This window comes from Balaenoptera borealis (genome assembly GCF_965194805.1).
Source record: "Balaenoptera borealis genome assembly, chromosome: 1".
NCBI classification, from domain to species: domain Eukaryota; kingdom Metazoa; phylum Chordata; class Mammalia; order Artiodactyla; family Balaenopteridae; genus Balaenoptera; species Balaenoptera borealis.
In genome coordinates, this window is record NC_138860.1 from 135,933,503 (window position 1) to 135,957,073 (window position 23,571).

A 23,571-nucleotide genomic window follows, 5' to 3' on the forward strand; every position below is an offset into this window, starting at 1 on the left:
TGAGATGCTAGGCCTTTATGACCAGAATCCTAAATATCTCTGTTCTGCTGCTTTGTCAGCCCACCAGGAATGAGGGTAGAATGGCTATGTTGGGGACAACAGCCCGGGTAAGGGATCTTATTGCAGACAGCGTCCAGCCCTGCTCAGCTAGGGGGGTAGAGGGGGTGCAAGGCAGATCCCTCACTAAGGCTGATGGGGAGGACTCCAGCTGTCACACAGATGGAAAAGAAGGCATCTGTTTTCTGGGTTTGGGTATCAAAAGGGCCATCAACCACATAACCACAGGTAAGAGATGAATGGGCATTCGGAATGTTCTGCCTCCTTCCTTAGATTGGTCCTGTGTCCCTTGCCAGGAATCACTTCCTCAAGGCAAAGTCCCTGTGTCTTTTGGAACCAAATGATGCTATAGGAAGTGAGAGGATGATTTCCAAACGACATGAGAACACAGCCCAGAGACCGTTTCCTTGCACCCCAAGGTGCTCAGTATCTGTGCAGGGAAGGAGCCGGCGGGTGGGGACAACTCCAGACGGGAGCCCCTAGATCACTGCTCCTCCACAAGTGGGCTCCACACCACACCAGCAACATCAGCCTCACCGGAAACTTCGCACAAATGCAAGTTCTTCCCCCAGCCCAGACCTACTGACTCAGAAACTCAGGGATAGAGAAGCACTGTTCCAGGGGGCTTCCTCACGTCATATAGCATTGTTTGCTCCCCAAAGCAGTGAGCCCTTTGAAGGCAGGAATTCAGTCTTCTGCTTCTCTGATCATTCCCACTTCCTCTCTCCAGCCCCAGCAAGCTTGTCCTGTAGAACCTGCAGACAGATGCAATGTGTGCAGTGATGGCTAGGAACACCAGGGTTGATTCCAGCCCTGGAGAGCTTCAGTTTCCTCATCTGGAAAATGGGTTAATAACACCACCTTCACCATAACCCCCAAATATATTAGTTAAAATAAAAAAACAGGGTACAGAGCAATGCATGACATGCTCCCATTTGTATTTTTTGGAACAGGTATGTGGGTAATCACGTTTGTGTATGCGTGTGATGTCTTCAGAAGGAAACAGGAGAAACTGGAAACAGTGATTACCTTGGGAAGTCTAGACTAGAAGGACAGCTAGTTTTTGTTGCCTACCCTTTTGGACTGTTTAAAATTTTGACTATGCACATATATTCTTTTCAAAACTAGTTAATGAAATAATAGTGATTTCTTTTTCAGAGATGTTGTAAAGAGTAAGTAAAATAACTTTACGTAAAGCCCTGAACACAGTGCCTGGCACAGGAAAAGCACTCTGTTAGTGTCAGCCTTTGTCTTCAGTATTAAATAGTTGTGGAATTCATCCATTCATTTATTTATTCATTCATGAATAAACAAATGGGACATCCAGCTGTCCTCAGCCAGCCACGCAGATATGAGCAAATCATTTCTCAGCCAGTCTCGCTATGCTAGGTAGAGAGTAAAACTTGTTTGTGAAGGTCACGCTCAGTCTTGATGGTAAACACGTGCCTCTGCATGGCTGGACCCTAGCTCGGCATACACGGTGGGGGGCGCTGGACCCTGCACCTCTGCAGTGCACGTCAGAGAGCTGCTCCCTCGGCCCACCTCCACTGGCTGTGAACCTGTTTGGGGCACAGTCTGGGGGTGCAGAGCAGCACTGCCCGCAGAACCTGGGCACCACACAAGTGGCCAGCCCACGCTGGAGGTGAATGTTCACAGTCCCAGAAACTGGCCCTGATCGGGTGCATCGGAGTCCCAGGGACTCCGCCCCAGCTCCTCAGAGCTGTGAAGGGTAACCTTTGGCTTGGAACAGGCAGTATTTTTCAGGGTACATGGGGGAAGGAGCAGCGAGGTGTATCCCGTTTCTAAGAAGACAGACACTGTACACATGAACACCGCAGGGTGATAGGTTCACACTGGCTGATGTGTTGTATTGGTTGCTATATTGAGTGTCTTAACCTAACCCAGGTATTTATTGAGGCCCCATTCTCTGCATTAGTCAGTATGAGAGAGAAGATGGCATGGATAACGCACCTGCCTGGTTAAGGGTGTGGCTTTGAAGTAGGAGAGTTCTGGGTTCAAATCCTGTTTCTACCACTTTCCAGCTGTCTGATCTTGGCAAGTTATTTAACCTTCCTGAGCTTCAGTCTCAATAGGTATAATGAATGCAACCTCTTATAGTTGCAGGCAGTATTAAGTGAAGTATCATCTGTAGAGAGTACTTGACATAGTAGCTGGCACGTAGTAAGTAATGAATAAATGTACTTGCTATACTATTATTATTGAGCTAAACTTCCCACAGTTTAGTGGGAAGACGATTTTCACACACAAAGTCAGTTACATAACAATAAGCATTAAATAACATACAATTAAGCATTGAAATAAACACATGGTGTTGCGGACCCTTTTTGAGAGCTTAATGATAGCTATAAATCCTCACTTCAGAAAAAATAAACATAGGCGCACAACCGAATTTTGCATGCAATTTTAGGGGCTTCATTCACATCTCCCCCTGCCTCTCCATCTCATGCATGGGCCATCCCTTAGGGGTCCTTGAAACCCCTGAGCTTCAAGCATACAGCAAGAATTCGTAAGGGGAATTAGTCACTATAAGCAAAAGTATTGATAGGGAGCCCTTCCTGGAAGAGTTAAAAATGCGAACTAGCCTAAAAGAAGAGAGAATTTAAATTGGCCAAGAGAAGCAGGCAGAGAACTTGGGTGGAGATTTGCAGATGGGACTTGAAAATGCAGCCCACAAAGCCAGAGGATGGGGTGACAGCCCCCTGAGGCTACAGCAGTATACAGCAGGCAAGGTTCCAGCTGGGCCCCTGGAGTAAGACTGCCTGGGCTCAAATCCCAGCCAAGCAGCTTGCTAGCTGTTTGACGCTAGGTACATATTTAACCTCTCTGTGCCTCAGTTTCTTCATTTATAAAATGGGGATGAAAATACATAGAATTTCGCACAGGGTGATTGTGAGGATTCAGCAGGATAATGTATTGACAGTGATTGGCATATAGGCTGGTGTCTGGTGTAAACTCTATGTAGCAATAAGCTGCTTTTATGATGAGCATTTTTATTATGGGGCCAAAATACTAGGGAGGATCTTGACTGCAAAGCTGAGCCCTTTGGACTTTTTCTGGAGTTACTGGCGAATCCCTGGAACTTTTTTGAGCCAGAGAGAAATAAACTGAAAATTGTACTTTATCTGAGCATATGCTGGTCAGGATAGATTAGACTGGAGGAAAATAAGGGACATAAGTGGTTATGAGGCTGTTGCAATAGCCCTAACTTGAGGTGCTGGGAGCCAAGACCAGAAAATGGGGAAAAATTTAAATGCGGGGTTTGTCAAAGTAGGAATCAAAAGAATTTAGAAAGTGCCAGAGTCTAGGGTTACGCTGTTCAGTAAGGCCACTGTGACTGCTGAGCACTTGAAATGTGGCTCATCCAAATCAAGATGTGCTGTAAGTGCAAAACGCACGCTGAGCTTCAAAGATTTAGTACCCAAAAGAATAAAATATCTCGATTTTTTAACATTGATTTACATTTTAATTTTGGTCATATTGGGCTAAATAAAATATATTAATTTCACTTTTTAATTTTTTTCATGTGGCTACTAGAAAATTTAACCTCACATATGTGGCTCACATTTCTATTGGACAAAGCTTGGTTTTAGGAATTGGAAGGAGGGCTAATGAAAAAGGATGCCTCGTGACCAGGACAACGGTGGTGTCACTCATTGAGAAAGGGACATGAGAAAGATTGGGGGCAGGCGGCTATGTTGCATTGGGTTTTAGGTGTGTTGTGTTTGAAGCAGCTGTGCAGCATTCGAGTGTAAATTGAAATAGGCTTTTTTATTTAGACATTGGAATTAAGGTAAAGGGTCAGGGCTGTATGCACGCGAAGTGTGTTGGTCTTAGCTACAATCCTTATGGGTAAGGCATCTACCATCACTGAGGACCACTGCAGGTCAGGCAGGTGCTGAGTAATTTACATATGTTCTCTCATATCCTCCTGGTACAACCCTGTTAGGTAGGTACTATTATTATCCCTTCCCATTTTACAGATGAGGGAACTGAAGGTCAGAGAAGTGAAACAACGTGGGGTAGTCCGTGATGAGCCAGGATTCGAATTTATCTGACTCTAAAGGCTCTTGTTCACTCTGCTACACCAGCCCTCCAGGTCTGGGCCCCTGAGAAAACCAAACTCAGAAGAAGGAACAAGAGCTGTAGAAAGGAATAGCATTAGACAGGCAAGAACATGACGGTCTGGCGTCACGGAAGCCAGGGAGGAGACACTTTCCAAAAGGAAGTAGCTGTTAGGAAAACAAATTTAGACTTGAGTTACAAAGGGTGTTAAATGCTAAGAACTGTTTCAGACTGAAGGAGGGTTAATCCTGTAGGTTAAGGTCATTAGAAGAAGTTAGAATTTTCCAGGACTTGTTCAGAGCTTTGAAAAGTTAAACATAGGTAGGAAGTGGCATTCTTTTAAACTGACCTGTTCTAAGACCCAGGCAGAAATAAACATGGGTCGAACCAAGAGGCAGAGATTCTAATAATCATCACTGGTGTTTCTCAGGAGGACCTATACCAGAATCCTTTAGAAAGCTTGTAAATACAGCTTCTTGGGCTCTGCATCAGATATACTGAATCAGATTTTCTTTAACAAATGCCCCAGGTGCTCTAGGTACACAGTGAAGTTAGGAAGCAGCTGCTCAGGCTATGCAGCTCTCTCCTCTGGATTTATTACCCAGGATTGGCTCATTCTCATGGCTCCCTGCCAGCTTTGCTAGGGCACAGGAGGATGATGGGACCATCCTGCGTCTTTAGCAGTAGCCCTACCTGGAATCTGGGGCAGTCCTTTTAAATAAGAGCAACCAGTTCTCCTTCCCTTAGATCTTCTCTCAAGGCCATTGAACTCCCCGCTTCTACCGTCATTGCTATGGAAACCACCTATCTGAAGGAGCAGGAGGCCCTAAAGGGAGGCCTTGTCTTCTTTGTCCAGTGCTTCTGGCTGACGCTTGGCCTTGCTTTCTCCCGATTCCTTCCTTGTGTCTTTGATGTTCAGAGGCCTGCAGTATAGAGTGGCGACAGAGAGGATGACCTTGAGAGTCAGGTGGCCCTGAGTCCCAGCTCTGCTACGTAAATCAGTGTGATCTTCGGCAAGATTTTTTAACCTCTCTGTGCTTCATCTATAAAGCAGAAATGATAAAAGAATTCACCTCTAAGAAGATTAAATGAAATAATTCTTGGAATTTACTTACCTGGCACATACTAAGTACTCAGTAAGTGGTGGTAGTTTTTTGAATTTTATCATCATAACAATAGCAATAACATCTTCATCACCATCATCATTATTCAAGGACATGTGCCCTGGATGGCAGGTAAAATCTACTAATCAAAGATAGCAGACAAAGACTTCGAAGGGTTAGCAAGTTTAAAAGCATCTGCTTTTAGAGGCAGAGCTCTGTTGAGGTTTTGAGAGAGAGCTGTTCTCTTTCTTTTTCACTCTGCTGATTCTGAGCCTACACATACTTGTCTTAGAAAGGAATATCACTGTCACTTCATTGTCTCTTCCCTATCCCAAAGCATGTCTTCCACCGTTCTGTGCAGCCCTCCCTCATCTGTCCGTCTTATTTTCCATCCCCCTAGGCCAGCAACTTGTTCCTTTCGCTCTGTGTTCTCGGAACTGGACGGGAGCAGGGCAGGACATGCAGGCAGCCGGTCACAGGTTCAACTACCCTTGGCCTCACTGCCTGCGAGCTTTGTTTGGGGTAGGGGTTAGGACTACACCTTGTGAATTCTGGGGGGATACAATTCAGCTGGTTACACTGGGAGAGGTAGTTTACTTTCCCACCCTGCACTAGCGAGGTACAGCAGGAGGAGGGGAGAACGTCAGGGCCTGCAGGTGCTCGGAGGACTTCCCATGGGCTGTGATCAGGGGATGCAGCTACTAAATGCTCAGCAGGAGTGTCCTCTATGTTTACTACACTCACATGCTTATTTTATCTGATGCCTTAACAGTCCTTGGAGATAGAAAAGTATTATTATCCCCATTTTTCCCATGAGAAAGCGGAGGCTGAGATAGGCTACAGGTCCCGCGCAGGGCGCCAAAGGTAGGAAGGGGCGGGGACAGGGATGAGTCCAAGTCCCCTGGCCTAATCCTTGAGCATGTCCCAGGAACTAAATATCCGAGGCACAGTGTAAAGGCTGTGCCACAAGTTCAAATAGAGGGGCTGGCAGGCATGCCTCTACTCAGATCCAGCCCACCTGTGTAAGATTTTCTGATTTTTCTTTTTAAGGAGAAATCTCTTCAAGTGTTGACAATTAAAGTTAAAACACACACACAATTTGATTGGTATCTTGTTTTAGAATAAAATATTAGTGATACATATGAGAGCTCTCAAAAAAAAAAAAACACGCATTCTCTCTCTCTCACTCTCTCTCTCTCTCTCTCTCTCTCTCTCACTCTCACTCTCACTCTCTCTCACTCTCTCTCTCACACACACACACACACACACACAATTTAGTTAACCCTCTGTGGGACCCAACCAAACACATCTGCAGTCTGGATTCAGCCTGCAGGCTCTGATAGAAAATAATAAGTGTTCATGAAAATAGAAAACCAGTTCCTGGGGGCCCTGACTGTCCACTCCCTGAACTCCTTCCAAGACCCTATCAGTAGATGTTGCTACCTGATCACATTACCTTGAAACTCTTCTTTTACTGTCTGAATTTTTCCCTTGTTTCCCACTGAACACGTGGTTTTCATCTTATTAACAAGCCTAGGGGCCCAGCACTTAAACGGCTGTGTGTTCCAGGTGCATTAGTGCTAGGTGCTCCTGTTTGTCCTCCCAACAAGCCTGTGAGATAGATTGCCATCCCCTTTAGCAGATGAGGAGCAGAGAGCTGGGGTAAGATATTGATAGTTGAAGGCAGGATCAGAGGGTAAGTGGTAGCCTGCTGTCTTTTTTTTTTTTTTTTTTTTTTTTGCATCCTGCTCTTTTATTACAGCCACAAGGGGTGTGTTTGCTCAGAAAGTTGGCTTCACTCCAGTGATTCAGTTACTGGCCAGGCCATGATGACTTGTGATTCAGATCCTGGGGCTTCCTGGTGCCTTCCTCCCAGAGTGTACCCTGTGACACACTTTCCATCCCCACCCTCCTCTCCCTGCTTCAGGCCCCTCTAGACAAAGATTAGAATGCCCACATTTCCCTAATGTGACACCTTGTTCCTAGGAATTTCTAGGAAGCTGAGAATTCAGATGAATAATAGCATTAAAACCAATGCAAAGTATTTGAATAGCTAAATACTACTTATGTTTATTCAGATCTCTCGGCCACATGTAAAAGTGGAAACAAGGCTGCAGAAGCAATAGCCAGAGTTTTATCAAACCTGGGTGTCTGCACAGGCAGGCACAGGCCTGGGCCCTTCTGGGTGGGTTATCCAGTGATGCCAGAAGTTGACCTCAGTCCTTGCCTAATAGCCACAGTGAGAACATTCTCACTTAGCTTATGGATATGAGAGGGGAGACCTGTCTTCCAGGGCACTAGACAGACAAGCAGATGCCTTCTGCACCAGAAGGGGTGTTGCACAAACGTAAAGCCATCAGCAAGGCCACAACTCTAGGTCATGGAGTGTCAAGGTCGCCCTTGATGAGAACCACATTGTAGACTGTTCAGTGATGTCCAGAGTATTTGCGAATCAAATTAATTGGAATTGCATCCTTTCCTTGATACAATAGGAACTGTGGCTTCTGGGGTGGAGAGGCTTAAAAGCTAGTTCAAGGCTGTGAGCTGGATTAACTTGGAGCAAGTTTTTCTAATTTTGGTTGCCTCATCTATAAAACGAGGATGAAAAAGTAATATACCTTTCAGGCTGAGAGTGAGGCTTCACAGATGAATGCAGATGACAGTATGTGTGTGCTCTAAGGTTCTATACATCGGGTGCTGTTTGTCTTGGAAGCTATTTTTGGAGTAAGAATAAAGCAAGTTTTTTATCCAAGTAGTAGCACAGACAAACAGCCAGACACCCGTGCATTGAGGGAAGACCAAAGACACCCTCTGAGGGTGCAGAGATGCTCAGAGATGTTTGTGTCCCAGCCTCTCGGTCTGGTTCTGCCCCAGCCCAGCCGTTGAGGCAATGCAGAGCAGCTGCAAGTGAGGAGGACGTCCTCAGCGAGACCTCCTGCTCCTGTAAACACCACCCACCGCTCAGACATCAAGCAGCCGTGACCCTGCTTTCATACACGAGAGGCAGCTCAGCCCACCGAGTTCCTTGCAGAGGCTCCTTAGGTTAAAATGACATAATTTTGATTTGACTTATGGTAAAGAAATTATGTTCTTTACCAGTGGCCCAGTGTACAACTTTTTCTAGAGGGATCCCCAGCAGAAGGGAGCAGGAAGCTATCTGAGGGATAGGGAGAGGGCTGTCTGTGAAGGAGCAGGTCAGAACACAGATGTCAGAAGTGGGGAGAGCTGTAAGAGCCCCAAGCTGGCAAGCATGAACTGTGAACCACTGGCTGTTTATAATCGTGACTATAATACAGTCAGGAAGTAAGTCGTCCGTGTACCAGATGCAGAGTTTCTCACCAATTTTAGGAGGACCTACCCAAGCATTTTATAACTAAAGCCTAATTGTGGACTATTTGCTTACAGCCGTGTGGGTGGGAGGAGCCATGGCTGACCCAGTCCTGATACGTGTGTGAAATGTTCTGCAGTTACAGGAAAACTTGCCCAGGCCTTGGAAACTTTATGCCCTAGAGGTTGAGAAGAAGAGACTGCTTGGCGTTATTTTCCTGCAAAGGGAACATTTAGAAAGTCCTAAGGGTGCAGCCTGGAAACCACAGGCAACTCAGAAAGGGTGTCACGTTCGCACTCTGAAGGCTGGGGGCCAATCCTCAGAACCGGTGCCAGCTGGCAGGGGAGCCCAGTTTAACGTGCTACAGGGAACAAAACGAGGACCAGCGCGCTGTGAATCAGGGCACTTCAAACTGTTCGCAGAAAGGCTGCCTGCTGCCTTAGACCCATTTCAAAGGCTCTGTTAACAGGTGCTTGCTGGGAGCACAGAAGGGCTGGGCCAGACCGCTGGGTGTGTGCAGTCACCGGGAGGAGACCCTCAGCCTCTCCTTTGGGTGGGGCAGGATGAGTGCCCCAGGAATCTGAGGAAGAGGCAGCTTGTCGGGAAGTGTGTTGTAACCAGGTCGCCCAAGGCAAGGCCACCGTGCCCTGCCTCACGAAGGCTCCTCCCAGGTTCCTGCACGGCTTGGGCTCCCTTATGCTAGGGGAATCCTTAGTGGGCTGTTTCCAGCCATTCTATTCTGCCCTGACACCAGAGTGTAGCAGAATTGCCTGGGGCCCATGCCCATAGCACCCCCAGACCAGTCGGTCAAAACGCTTGGAGGCCCATTGTCCGGGGGGAGGCGGACAGGTGCACAGGGGATTCCCATTCATTGTTCTGGGTGTGACCCCCAAGGATAAATACAATAGCAGCTGCTGTGTATGGCGTGCCTTGGTCCTATGCTAAACGCTGCATGTGCACCAGTGAATTGAATCCTCAAAAACAATAGTATCCCTATATTACAAATGAGAAAACATGGGCTCATAGAGGTTAAGTAACTGGAAGAGGTAGGGTCCAAACCAGGAACATGAAACTTGCTAAATTAGGCTGGATTTCAAAGTTCTGCACGCAGTTAAAAGCACAGTTTTATTTGGGCATTTGACCCAAAGCTGCCTCTGACTTCAGAAGGTACAAGCCCTACCCAAGTCCTTGAACTCAGCCATCGGAAGCATTCTGAGTGCGGTAGAACTCCGGTGGACCCCGCAGGAGCTGTGGGTTGCTGTTTTCGGCAGCCTTGTCTAGTGTAAGCCTTTATGGCAGATATGCCTTGTGCACCTGCAGCCCCTCCAGAAGGTTGAGTCAGCCTGCGTTTGCTGCTGGCGCCACGGTGCCCTCAGACTTTGCTGAGCCCTTGCATAGCGCCGGCGAGGCACACCTACTGTCCACCTGCTCTGACTCATAAAACTGCCAGCGCTGCCAGCTCTGCGATGTCTTCCAATGCCACCGTGCCAAGAGAGAACTTAGCCATATATGGCAGGGGCACCAGGCAATGCTTTTCCCCAGCCTGCCTTCCCCTTGGACTGTGCCATTGGGCAACTAGACCGGTCGAAGCTCAAGGTCCGGGATGTTTCCTTTGCTTTTCACCGGGAGAGAGAGGCAGGGGGCAGGCCCACAAACATGTGATGGGGGTGTGGGATTAGCCAGTGCCCTGGCCCCCAGGATGAAGCCAGAGAGGTCAAAGGGGTGGGGCAAGGGGGGAGGTGCTGATGTAGTTCCATTAAATATTTCAGGCTTGAGGCTGTATCCCATGTGACTTTTGCTGTGGATCTGTCATTGAGAGTCTTTCAGCTGAAAGGTTCCCACTTTTTCCTGAATAAAGGCTTCCTTATCGGCCTAACATTCTCCAAACGACTGCAAATCTTGATAGCACCTAAAAATGCACCCTTTGTGCAGACTTCTCCAGAAGCACTCTCTTCTGCCCTTTTCTGTTGCCAGGATTTGTATCAGTGTAATAGTTGGGTAAGAGAGCCAAAACGAAATGAAATCAAACCTCCTATTAACGTACAGGGCAGTAATGTTAACCTGCACGTGGAACATGGCCCACGTTGGCTGGAGGCCTGGTAACTACCACAGATGTTTGTGTTTGTTTCCCCTTAGAAAACGCTACTTTATGCTGTATATGGGGCGCATGGATTAAACTACTGGTACTGGGTTTCTGCAGACGAAAGATTCACGAAGGTGCTCAAAAGGATTACAAGCTTAGAAACTGAGGTCGCCCCTCCCATTGCTGAGGGGCTTTGTGGTAGCAGCCTCCAAGAGGCTGTGGTGACCGGGAGTGCATCCTTTTCCCCCTCAAAGCATTATGAATGTCTAAGCAACTTAAAGATGACTGTTCTTCACCTTTGAAAAAAAAAGTTCTCTTCAGATTTCAGGTGAAACCGTAACTGAAGATGTCGAGCAAGACGGCCAGCACCAACAACATCGCCCAGGCGAGAAGGACTGTGCAGCAGTTGAGAATGGAAGCCTCCATCGAAAGAATAAAGGTAAGAGCCTTGAGTGGGTCAGACGTGTGTTCTGACCGGCTCCCTCTGCCCTCCCAAGGCTGGGCCACATTTCTGAGAAGGTGGGATGCCATGTAATTGGACCAGGTGCCAGGATTTTCCCCGAGCCAGCTGAGAGCCTCCGAATCTTCACTCTCATTTCAACATAGCGCTGGCGAGCCAGAGTGTCTGAGTGAGGCTGTGTGGACAGAAAACCTAAAGCCCGTGACAGGATTTCCTGGGGACCTGCCTTCCCTGAGCGCAGATGGTCGAGCCCTCTGTCACTGTGTTCTCCCTCGGGACAGGGGTTCCAGGTGGACTTTATAAACACCCTCGTCCTCCCTCTGGAATGTATGAAGTGTTCTAGCGTTATCGGTGCAGCCAAGGTGGCCTCGTATAACAAGTCAACAACCAGGTGTCCTTTTTAGGAGAAGGTGGGTTTTTCAGTGTGCGCGGACTTTGACGACCACAGTCTGCAACCCAGGGTAAGTATCGCTAGCCTTAGTTGTGATCTGGAGGAAACCAGAAGGCAGTTGTTGGGTCACCTGACTTTGAAGTCTTTTTTCCCCCAGACCCCCAGAGAGGGCTAGGCGGTGAGTGCCTTGGAATGTTGTGAGTAATGGCCGTTTCCTAGATACTGAAGCAGTCACCTGATAAATTCCTCTGGCCTAGAGATAGTCACCTGTCTTCAAAACAGGAGGCTGCCTGTGCCCCTGGCCTGAGGACACTGATCTGATTATCCTAATGGGTCTCCCACCCAGACTTCTGAACAGGGTGTGGTATTTCCATTTTTAACTCATGCCACAGTAAGGTACTGCATCGTCCCATGCTGGCTTTGTCCCTCTTTTTATTCCCCCAAGCCCAATCTTTAACAGTAAATCTTCAAGCTCTACTAGAATTTGGCTCTAGTCTGAGTTTTGGCTCCGAGCCCATAATTCAGTTCTTTAACTCTGTTCTGCATTCTAATCGATTTGTTATTGGATAGAAACTAAGATACAACCTTCCTTTGAATCACAGACACTTTTCTTTTTCCCCCTCCCCCACCAACTTTTTATTTTGAGAAATTTCAAACCTGTGGAAGAGTCGTAACAACAAACACCCATATACTGTTTACCAAGATTCACCAATTAATTAGCATTTTACCGCACTTGTTTTCTCTGTCTCTACACACACATACTCACAAAACTGACATAATTTTTTCTTTAAATTTGTTGAAAGTTATTTGCAAACATTGTGACGCTTCACCCCTAATACTTCACCATCTGTCACCTAAGTAAGTATAAGGGCATTCTTCTACGTAAACACAGTACAATGATTAATTCAGGATCAGCTGCTAATAGTATCTCACACGTAGTCCAGTTTCGAAGATTCCAGGCCACTCACTTCTCAGAATGGCCCTCACTTTAGATGGGATTGTTTGCTGACGATCAAATTCAGGCTAAAAGAAGTTTGGGCAGAAATACTAGCTGGCTGGTGGCGAGTCGTCTGCCCTCACTCCAAGAGACATCTGATGTCAGTTTGATCACTTGGTTAAGGAAGGCCTTATCTGCCAGATTTCTCCATTTAGAAGTACTTTTCCCTCTTTAAGTAAGTAACAATCTGGGAGTGATACTTCTTTGGTTATCCTATTCTCCAACAGTCTTCCACCCAGTGGGTTAGCATTCAAATACCTTTCAAGTTTGTAAATTTTTAAAAAAAATTTTTTTTATTGAAGCATAGTTGATTTACAATTTTGTGCCAATCTCTGCTCTACAGCGAAGTGACTCAGTGATACACATATAGACATTCTTTTTTTATATATTCTTTTCCATTATGGTTTATCACAGGATACTGAATACAGTCCCCTGTGCTATACAGTAGGACCTTGTCGTTTATCCAGCCTATATAGAGTAGTTTACATCTACCAACCCCAAACTCTCAGTCCATCCCTCTCCCTCCCCGCTCCCCCTTGACAACCACAAGTCTGTTCCCTATGTCTATGAGTCTGTTTGTTTTGTAGATAGGTTCATTTGTGCCATATTTTAGATTCCACATATAAGTGATATCATATGGTATGTGTCTGTCTGACTTACTTCACTTAGTGTGATCATCTCTCGTTGTATCCTGTAAATATTTCCTTTGTTTGCTTTGGTCTGTCTACACACCAGGTTTCAAAAGCATCAGCGGACCTCATGTCCTACTGCGAGGAACATGCGAGGAATGACCCTCTGCTGATGGGGATACCAACTTCAGAAAACCCTTTCAAGGATAAAAAGACCTGCATCATCTTATAGAGGAGTAGTGAAGTGGTTCCTCCCCTCTTCTCAACAAAGCAAACGATGAGCAGCTCCTTGAAAAAATTTACCTTCGGCTTATTCGGTAACCACTGCTAATAACTAAAATGCTCTTAACTTGGCATCATGGACTCGGAAGTCTTTGTTTTCCAAGTTGTCCTTTCTCTAAAATGCCCTTTAGTGAATTAATACAGAATAACAATCTTGTTTTCCATTTGTTAACTCTGGTGTCATATTGGGTTACTGCTGAAGGAAAGTTGGTCTGGCCTTTTAAAAAAACAAATATGTGAATGATCCAGTTAAGACCTAAATTACCTAAGGACTCTTCTCGATTAAAATGCCAAGAATAACTTGTCCTAAAGCCTTTCTATCATAGTATGTTCTTAATAGGGTTATGCCAATCTGTACAGTATATGTGGGTGAGGAGTGTTTTGTGTATATATATATGTGTTTGTATATACACATCTCAAAGCTTATTTCCCTATTAAAATGTCTCTCTCTCCAGACCATCAGTTCAACTCCAGAAGAAGTTATACCTTTATCTTGAGCTGTGTGGGGGTAGAATTAAATTCTTTTCTTATAGTCATTGTACAAAAAGTAAAGAACACCCTAAAGACTGCATTCATTGTAATTGAGTAATGAAGTCATCTCTCTCCTCTTGAAATCTTGCTGACCTCTTAGGCTACAGTAAACTGTGCCAATTAAAATTTAAAAACTGAACGAAAAGCCCTTTTATGATATGAGTATTAATTCACCAAGGGCTTTCGGGCTTCAGTGATCCTGCATCTAGAAAAGGGGAGGAGGCCCTTGGGGAGTACCCTGGGCAGCTGTGCCCCGGGGCTCACGTTCTCTGGAGCAGGGGTAGACAGACACCTCTGAAATTTCCACTCGAACGCTGGGAGCGAGACAGAGCATCCGTGAGCCCGGCCAAGAGAGGAGCAGGAATGCGTGAAAAACAGCTGCTCTCCTTGGCCCAACTTTGTGATTTAGCTCACTTTCTCTGCCTGCCCTCCATCTTTCCTCTGCCACCAGAACATGTCCTCAGAGGTCATGTTCACCTCCCAGCCCCAAGTGGGCAGATCATGATGGGGAAGAAACATACATACAAAAAGAACGTAAAGGTATCAGACACTTACTTAAGCTCTTTTCAAATATCTGCAGCGTCAGCGTCATCCCTAGCTTGTCCTCACACCATCTGAGAGAGGCTGGGATTCAGTGGTTCGCTACCTGGGCCCACGGTTCCAGCAGCTGGGTGTTGTTGGGCTCCTTGATTTTCCTCTGGGCATGATGGCGCTGCCACACATCCTCAGAATTTCCAGTGGGGATGCCAAAAGAAGGCATCTCCTGTGGCCAGAGGGTATGTTAACTTTATCAAAGAGGAAGAGAGGGTCTTTTTAAATGCTTGTTTGTGGGCCCAAACCATACACTAGACCTTTGATATTTTAATTCAGCTTCAGTTCATTAAAAACAACTACTAATGAACGATTTAAAATATTCTCAAAAAGGATTCCTCCCCAAGAAGGAATTAATTACAACGGTTTTCCCTAGTTCTGTACAGTCTCGCCCTGCAGTGCAAGCCCCTTTTAAAATCTAATGTCTGAACTTTGAGTATTATGCTAATTGTGGGTGAACAAATGCAGTACTGTTTCCAAACTGCTCAAATATATTCCGTATTTCCCCAAGTCACCTGCCTGTTCAGCATCGTGAACGGCCCTCACTCTTCCAGGACCATGTGGAAATCACGCCACCACTGTTACCCTCTTGTCATCTACCCTTAGTTCTGCAAAACGCCCAGTTTCCAAGTAAATTATAGGCACCTGTTGGAGAGAGAACGGTTTTTCCTTTCAAAAGGTGATATTTGAAATGTACATTAATAAGACAACTTTACACTTACAGCTTCACTTAATGAGACATACTTTTTTTTAATAAGTATATTTTTCTACTGATAGTTTCAGAACACTAATCTTATTTTCACTCTGATTTTTACCATGTTTCTTTAAATATTTATAATGTAGCTTGTTACAAAATATTTTCATGAAATTACTTTTATTATACTGCTATGTACACATTTTTGGTAGCAGGCATAGTTTATTCTTTAGTACTAAAACATGTTCTTTTACCTAACAGAAAACAAGTATGGTTTGCTATATATTTGTTAACATGCCTGTAGTGGTAAGGAATGGACTTGAGGTCCCAGGAGATTTCATTTTTATTTTTGCTGGCCAGATATCATAAAGGCTACAAGTATGAAAATCATGTAACTTCCTAACCAGGTGTAGGGTATGTTTAAGAAAAGTGATATCAAATCCTTTGATGCTGGACCCAAGGGGGAGAAAAATTGTAGCTAAATGTTGATTTACTTATAACTAGACATCTGTGTGAGAAAAATATAATATATGTATACATATATGTAATATGCAGAAGTCACTTTTATTTATCAGGCTTTATTCTACTTGTAAAGCCACAGTTTAACTATTCGGCAGCAACTGGTTTTTGATGATGACAGACAAATGCCCAGTGTGTGTTACTTTTTCCAACTACCACTATAATGACACACCTAATCACTTATGTGCATGCAACTTCTTGCCTTCATATCTATGAAGCTATTTAAATATGTTCACTATACTTTGTCTTTAGTGCTGCTTCTGTTAACAGTGATCTCTTTTTCCATTCTTATATCTTCATTAGTGCATCATAAATCTGTCCAATTGAGGCCTCAGGACCATGGCAAGATATGCTAGACAGAATTTCATGACCCCAAAGTATTTTACAGAAACACTTTTTTTTAAATAGAGAAACACTTTCTATACCAGGTGGTTCACAAGCTATAGGTTTTTTTCTAAATAAGAATCAGGTTTTTACATTTCTTTACCTTATTATTAAAATGAAAAGTGCCATACTTACCCTTTAAAGGAAAGACCTGATTTGCTTTCTCTCTATCGGGACTACTTTTGTGCTTTACTAATCTTTCAACTATCAATCAGAAAAAAAAATTATACCAACAATTTAGTAATTTTGAGGCATAAGTTAGTTTAGGTAGTGCAGGATGTGCCAAACTTTCCCTTCAGATTCCTTCTTCTCAGTCAGTTTGCACCTAAGAGAGTGTCATCTGAGTGATAACTCTGAATTTTAACAGCTATGTAGTCCCAAGAAGTAAATCATAGTACATGTCAGTCCTTTCTCAATAAACGTAATACCAGAGTGTGTTAGGACTTGTATTGACTTTTTATGGTAGATCTGTTAATAGGAAAAAAATACATTGAATCAAGTAGAATTATCTGTATGTTAAATTAACACTTACCTAGAGCTGGGTGGCCTGGATCGTTCGTTGTCTAGCCAATCCTGTGTCCATGTGTTGTGTGACTTTGAACAAGGCACTCCATCTCTCTGGGCCTCCATTTCACCATCTGTAAAATGGGCCTTGAAGTAGATGATGGCTGAGATCCCCCTGTTCCATCCAGCAGCCTACTACCCCTCTACTGGTCCTGCCAACATGTTGGTGCTATATGCTGCTTCAAATATAGAACTCGTTTGTCTATTGTGTGTGCTCATTTAATAGCTTATGAAAGGCCTTTTTGTTATATGGCTTTTTTTTTCTAGTTTTATGGACTTGATTACTGTAATAATGTCTTGTTTATAGCCATGTAACTATAAACATACATTCTCTTGATGTCTCAGTAAATTTGCATTTGATATATAGTTGATGGGATTGTTGTTTTATAACATCCTTTGACTACTCATCTGTCCAGCATCTTATTAACCTAAACATTGTGATCATTGTTTGGAAATCTGTTCTGCGGAAAGAATAAAAGCATTTACTTCATAGCTAACGTGTTCACAGATTTGAAAGAAGTTTCATTAAAGCACCGTTGCTCTCTTTACTGGATCAGTGCCTCATTGAATCTTCCTACTGTATTTTGCTCAATAAATTAACAGAAGACCAATTCTCTTCCCCTTTTCCTGCATTCATTCAGTTAACATTTTCTGAGCACCTGCTGAGAGCCAGGTATGGAACTCAGGCTCTGATTACACTCAGATGAATAAGGTTCACACCAGTCCGTAAGAAGCTCACAGTCTAGGGCAAGGAAGGGTGGGAATAACCAATATATAAACTAATAATTACAGTACCGTGTGCAAAGTGCCTGAGCTCAGGTGAACACACAGTGCTGTGAGAGCCCAGAGGAAGGAGGGCTACCTCCATATCAGCAAAGTCAGAGAAGGCTTCCAAGGGAGGTGGTGTTTGAACTCGGTCTTGAGAGACGAAGAAACCCCGTATGCGTTGGAATGAAGTCTTGGGAGGGAATGACAGGAGGAGGAGAAAAGTGAGCTCAAAGCTAGTGTGCAGAGCGCCTCCCATACCACTTACCCTGCAAGCAACAGGAAGGCAGTGGAAGTTGTTGAGGAGGAGTGGCGTAGTGATTCACTATGTGTGGAAGGCTCTTTCCCATCCTGAGACCCGGCTGTGACCATAGAAACAGACAACAAATGGAAAGGTCATCAGACTTGAAGACTCATATTCAGTGTTTGCTGAAGGGACCCTGCCTCCTGCCCAGTCTCTTCCTCCAGAGCTGGGATTCCCACAGAGATGAAGGGAGGGACAACGTCATCCAGAAAGCCGGGGAGAAGGCAGCCAACAAGGTTATGGGCTGGGCAAGCTAAAGAGATGGCCCCTGCTTCCGAGGACCAGCACTCGCACACTACAAAGGGTAGGGGCAAAAGATAGATAGCCACTCAGCCCTTCCTAGGAAAGGACTGAAGAATTTAGACACGTTGATCATGAAAAATAGGCAGCAACTGACCACCTCTTTCATTGGCTCAGACCAAATTACCAGAAGTTCCTGTGACTTTCAATGGAAGACGATTGTATTGGGGGTGGTAGATGGGACTTGGGTAGGGATAAGGGAATGGAGGACAATGAAGCTGAAATGGGTAGACTAAGTAAGTAAACGTGGCAGATGAAATGGTATGCAACCTTAATGGTATGAACAAAGAACTCAAGCCTGCTGGTAACGTGGGAGCTAAATGTGGAGATGCAGGTCCAGCTCTCCTGGACACGCGCTGTGACCAGCTTCTCATTGGCAAGGGTCTGTTACACATATACATATGGACATTTCACCATAAGCCTTCTTACTTGGGGCTAGGTAGACAGTCTTTTGAGTCCCTATGTCTAGATTTACAGACTTTGGGCTCACGGCTCTGACTCTGTAGAACCTGTCCTGCCGTCAGCTCTAAGCCATCTTTGCACAACCTGGCATGACTATTGCCTTTAGCTTGCTTTCAGAGCATGGCCCTGCTTGCTACTCTACCCCTTTGCCACTGTGAGCAGCAAATAACCTTTCCCTTCAGATGCTTCCCCAATTGCTGTTTCCTTATCTGAGCCAATCACATCTATTAAAGGCCATTTAGCTATAGGCCAGTCCTGGGCAAACATATACAGTTGGTCTCAGGAACCCTCACCTCAACTATTAATTTTTTAAGAAACCAATATTTTCTCTGCACTGGAAGAAAATGCAGTCCAAATAAGTGTATCCTGAAATGCTATATGACTTAATATATTAATCTGTAGAAGACAACTGATGCTATAAAATAGAACTATGGAGAGAGCAATGCTTAGCACAAAGGAGCAGAAGTTAATCATAAAGTTTTAGGTGTATTGAGAATTAATTTTACATACAAAGCATTTTTATACCCTATAAATCCTCCTAGGTAATCTATTCAATAATGAAAGCAAGTAATTGGAATGGCCGAGATATATAATGGTAAGGTCTCGAATTTGCACGTTAAATCTGCAGCTGAGACGTCTATGTGCAAATTGCTACTCCTGGTCTCTAGATCTAATCATGCCATCTTAACACACACACACACACACACACACACAGCTTAGTGATAGAAGAGAGAGCTCCAGCCACAAAAAGACCTCAGATCTGGTCCTGACATAGGACATTAACCATGTGACATCACAAAGACCCTGTGGATCTGTAAGTTGATATGTTGGGGGCAGGGGAAAAGCAGTCACTCACTGAGCAAGTTGTGATATACAGTTTCCTTCTAAAACAGATTTAAATAAAAAGTAAGCCAATTTATATTTTCAAAAATGTGGGTGTATAATAGCACAGCTTGTACTTGGATGTAGCAAAGATGGTAAAGAAGCTTTACAGTATATCTGAAGACAAGCATCCCTTTGGAGAACTGCACGCCAAGAATCATCCATGTGCAGCAGATCCTTCCTACTTTTAACCTTGAGACATTTTCCCATGGCCAACACATGAGAATTGCTTTATTGTAGATAAACCCTTGTAGATCTGACATCAATGAAGTACATTTCAATATAGCTCATACATCTGTTGATATTTACAGACATCTGTGTGAGGCCCTGGGGAAAGGAGGGACCAAACACTGACACAGGGCTGGACACTCCACATGTATCCTCCCATTTAAGCCTCACAACAACTCTTGAAAGGAAAGTAGACTTTATTTAACTATGCTACAGTTGAGGAACTGAGGCTCAGAGAAGTCAAGCGAGTTATGCAGGATCCAACAACTAAGAAGTACAGACCCTAATTCCACACACCCGCGTCAGCTAGATTCTACAGCCCATAGTCTGTCTTCATAACTGTAGCATGGTTTGAATGGTGGGGGGAAGGGAGGCAAAATAACTTTGGGAATTTTAAAATTAATCAAGTGAGAAATAAAACTACCATATGACCCAGCAATTCCACTCCTGGGTATATATCTGAAAAGAACAAAAATACTAATTTGAAAAGATACACGCACCCCAATGTTCATAGCAGCATTATTTACAATAGCCAAGATATGGAATTAACCTTAGTGTCCATCAACAGACAAATGGATAAAGAAGATGTGGTATATAAATATAGTCAATGGAATACTACTCAACCATAAAAAAGAATGAAATTTTGCCATTTGCAATAACATGGATGGGATTTGGAGGGTATTATGCTAAGTGCATTTAGACAGAGAAAAACAAATACTGTATGATATCAGTTATATGAGGGGTCAAACTAGTGAATATAACAGAAATGAAACAGACTCACAGATATAGAGAACAAACTAGTGATGGAGGGGGGAAGGGCAATATAGGAGTAGGGGATTAAGAGGTACAAACTACTATGTATAAAATAATTAAGCTACAAGGATATATTGTACAGCACAGAGAATATAGCCATATTTTATAACAACTATAAATGGAGTATAACATTTAAAATTAATAGAATCACTATGTGGTACACCTGAAACATAATATTGCACGTGAACTCAATAACAAAAAAATTTTTTTTAATTTAAATAAACTTAAGTAATGTAAAGTGAGCAAATTAGTTCCTTAGTAATCAAGAGCGTAATGTCCTGGACCTTAAATAAAAATAAACAATACTAGACTCCAGGCACTTACTATGGGCAGGTACTATTCCCAGTATTTTGCATCCCTTAATTCATTTAATTCTCACAACAAACCCATGAGGTCACTACTATTATTATCCCTACTTTACATATGAGAAAATGGAATTTCGCAGAGATCCAAAAGTGCATTTGATATGCTTTTTTTAAAAACTGCATTTTTTCATGAGTTGTCAGTATGAAGTAAGAGAAAAAACATGTCTTAGACTCAGGAAATACGGGTTCTAGTTGGACTGCCACTAATTTGCTGTGCAACCTTAAGACTTTTATGACTCCTGTTCCTGTTTCCAGAAAAAAAAGGAATTTTTTAAAGAAGGATTTAGGCTAGGTAATTGTTAACATTTCTTCTAGCTTTAAATCTTATACAAATTTGGGGGAGGAGAGCAATTCACTTTGGGTCACTTTTTTGCCATCTTCACCCCCAGTCATTTTACATTTTCCTCCTTGAATTGAAAATCAGGAGGAAAAGAACCAAAGTTTAGAGTATGGGGTCAGAGAAGGGTATGTGGGTTTGCCGAGTATAATTATAGATATTTAAAAGATATTTAAAGAATCACTTCCCAATACTTCAGCTACTGACTCATCATCAGGGCAGGAAAGAATTTTTAAGGAAAAATGAATTGTAGAAAGGTATTTTGTATATAAGCAATTAATAGAATTAAATGAGCAAAGTTCTTCAACAAAGTATCAACAATGTCTCATGAGTTATAACTACAAAAAGAAAAATACCCCACTCAACATTAAATGTGAATAACACAGCATTTGATTTTTAGAAGCAGGACAAAGAGGAATTCATTCATTTGTTGAGCTCCTCCTGGGAATATGGTAGCTCCTACTAGCACTATGCTAAGTATGTCCTAAGATAAACCCAGAAAAGACTAGGATCTCCCAAGATAGTGAGGGTGGGGATTGGGTTGGGCATTACTGTGCAATGTGATCAATGCTATTACAAGAAGTCGCCCTGCCTGAATGAGTCAAAAAAGGTTTCACAGGGGAGGCACTGTATCAGTTGGGCCTTGAAGGATGAGTAGGAGTTCGTTAGTGAAGACTAGGGAAAGGATATTCTCAGCAGCAAAAAAAGTGTGTACAAACGCTAAGTTCTAAAGAAGTCTGGGTTATCAGATAACAGATCTCTGTGGCAGGAGTATGGGGAGGAGAATATTGATGAGGCCAGGGAGGAGAATATTGATGAGGCTGGGAAGGAAGTTTGAGTCAAGTCAACAAAGGCTAAGAGTTTCTACTGATTATAAAAGGCAAGGGGAGGGAGTTGGTAGAGTGGTTTAAGCAGGGTCTTGACATGATAAGCCTTGTTTTCTTAAAGACAGAGTGAAGAAGGAGAATGAACTAGTGGAGAAAAAGTGGCAGTAGTGTTTCTAACCTCTGCTGAGCCTCCAGCAGCATTTTATAATTCTTTTATTGGTCCTTGTTCAACTCCTCCATTCCAAACCTTTATCACCCTACTTAAACCCCCCTATTTATCTCCTTCCCATCAAGCAAATAATCCTGCCTTCCCCATCAAAAACATGCTGGGGCCATTTGGCCTGAATTCTTAAAACTTCCTACCTTTCCACATCCAAATGTCTCCATCACACCCAAGCAAATAACTTCCATCAGGCTCACAGGTGAGAAGCAAGTCCTCCAGCTATTCCTGAAGCCCCTTATCCTCTTTTCTCCTTTCTTATCAAAATTTCCCAAGAGTAGTCCACCTTCCCTGTCTTCTCTTCCTCACCTCCCATCCTCTCAATCAACTGCAATGTGGCTTTACTCACACCAACAGAGCAAAACTGATTTTATCCAATAAAACGGCCAGTGAACTCTTTTTTTTTTTTTTGGAGGTGGCTGTGTTGGGTCTTTGTTGCTGCACACAGGCTTTCTCTAGTTGTGGCGAGCAGGGGCTACTCTTCATTGTGGTGCGCGGGTTTCTCATTGCGGTGGCTTCTCTTGTTGTGGAGCACGGGCTCTAGGCGCGTGGGCTTCAGTAGTTGCAGCACACAGGCTCAGTAGTTGTGGTGCTCAGGCTCTAGGGTGCACGGACTTCAGTAGTTGTGGCACACGGGCTCACTGGTTGTGGCCCACGGGCTTAGTTGCTCCACAGCATGTGGGATCCTCCCAGACCAGGGATCGAACCAGTGTCCCCTGCATTGGCAGGCAGTTTCCCAACCACTGTGCCACCAGGTAAGTCCCAGACAGTGAACTCTTAATTTCCAAGTTCAATGGAACCTTTCAGTCTCTGCTTCAGGGACCCCTCTAACAATGGGAATTATTCTCTCCTGTAAACTCACCATTCTGCCCCACTAGCTTCTGTGACATCAGACTCTCATTTTTCCCCTCTGTCTCCTCTTCCTATGTCTGCCTTCTAAAATCCCACCCTCAGTCCCAGGTTTCTATCCTTGACCCACTGCCGCTTTTCTCACTTTATCCATTCTTGGAGAGCTCATCCACTCTCACTGTTAGTATATGCTGAGGATTCCCAAATCCAAACATCCAGCCCACCTTTTATCCAAGCATCCAACTTACCTATTCTACTGGACATTTTTAACAGATAGTCACACAAGGACTTGAAACAAAATGTGTCCAAGACTAAAGCCATCTCCCCTTGCGAAACTTTAATTGACATCAGTATCATCGTTAAATTGCCCCAGCTGGAATCCTGAGAGGCATTCAAGAATTCCCCTTCATTCCTTACATCTGATCATCCAGTCTTGCCTATTTCATTTCCCAAATATTTCTAAAATCCACCCCTGATTTTCCTCATCAACTGTAAGTTCAGGCATGTATCATCCCTTGACTGA

The 23,571-nt window shown here is 43.9% G+C and overlaps 1 protein-coding gene across 4 annotated transcripts in view; it reads left to right on the forward strand.

Annotated features, from left to right (window-relative positions):
• GNG12 (G protein subunit gamma 12) overlaps positions 1–17,244 on the forward strand; it is a 122,386-nt gene extending 105,142 nt beyond the window's left edge. For 3 of the 4 annotated variants that reach the window (XM_082359959.1, XM_082359958.1, XM_082359956.1), the window contains 2 exons: positions 10,976–11,093; positions 13,238–17,244. In XM_082359959.1, the coding sequence (XP_082216085.1) occupies positions 11,001–11,093; positions 13,238–13,363 (219 nt within the window). In that variant the 5' untranslated portion in view covers positions 10,976–11,000 and the 3' untranslated portion in view covers positions 13,364–17,244. The other variant, XM_082359957.1, reaches the window with a different exon arrangement.
• Positions 17,245–23,571: the final 6,327 nt, after the last annotated feature.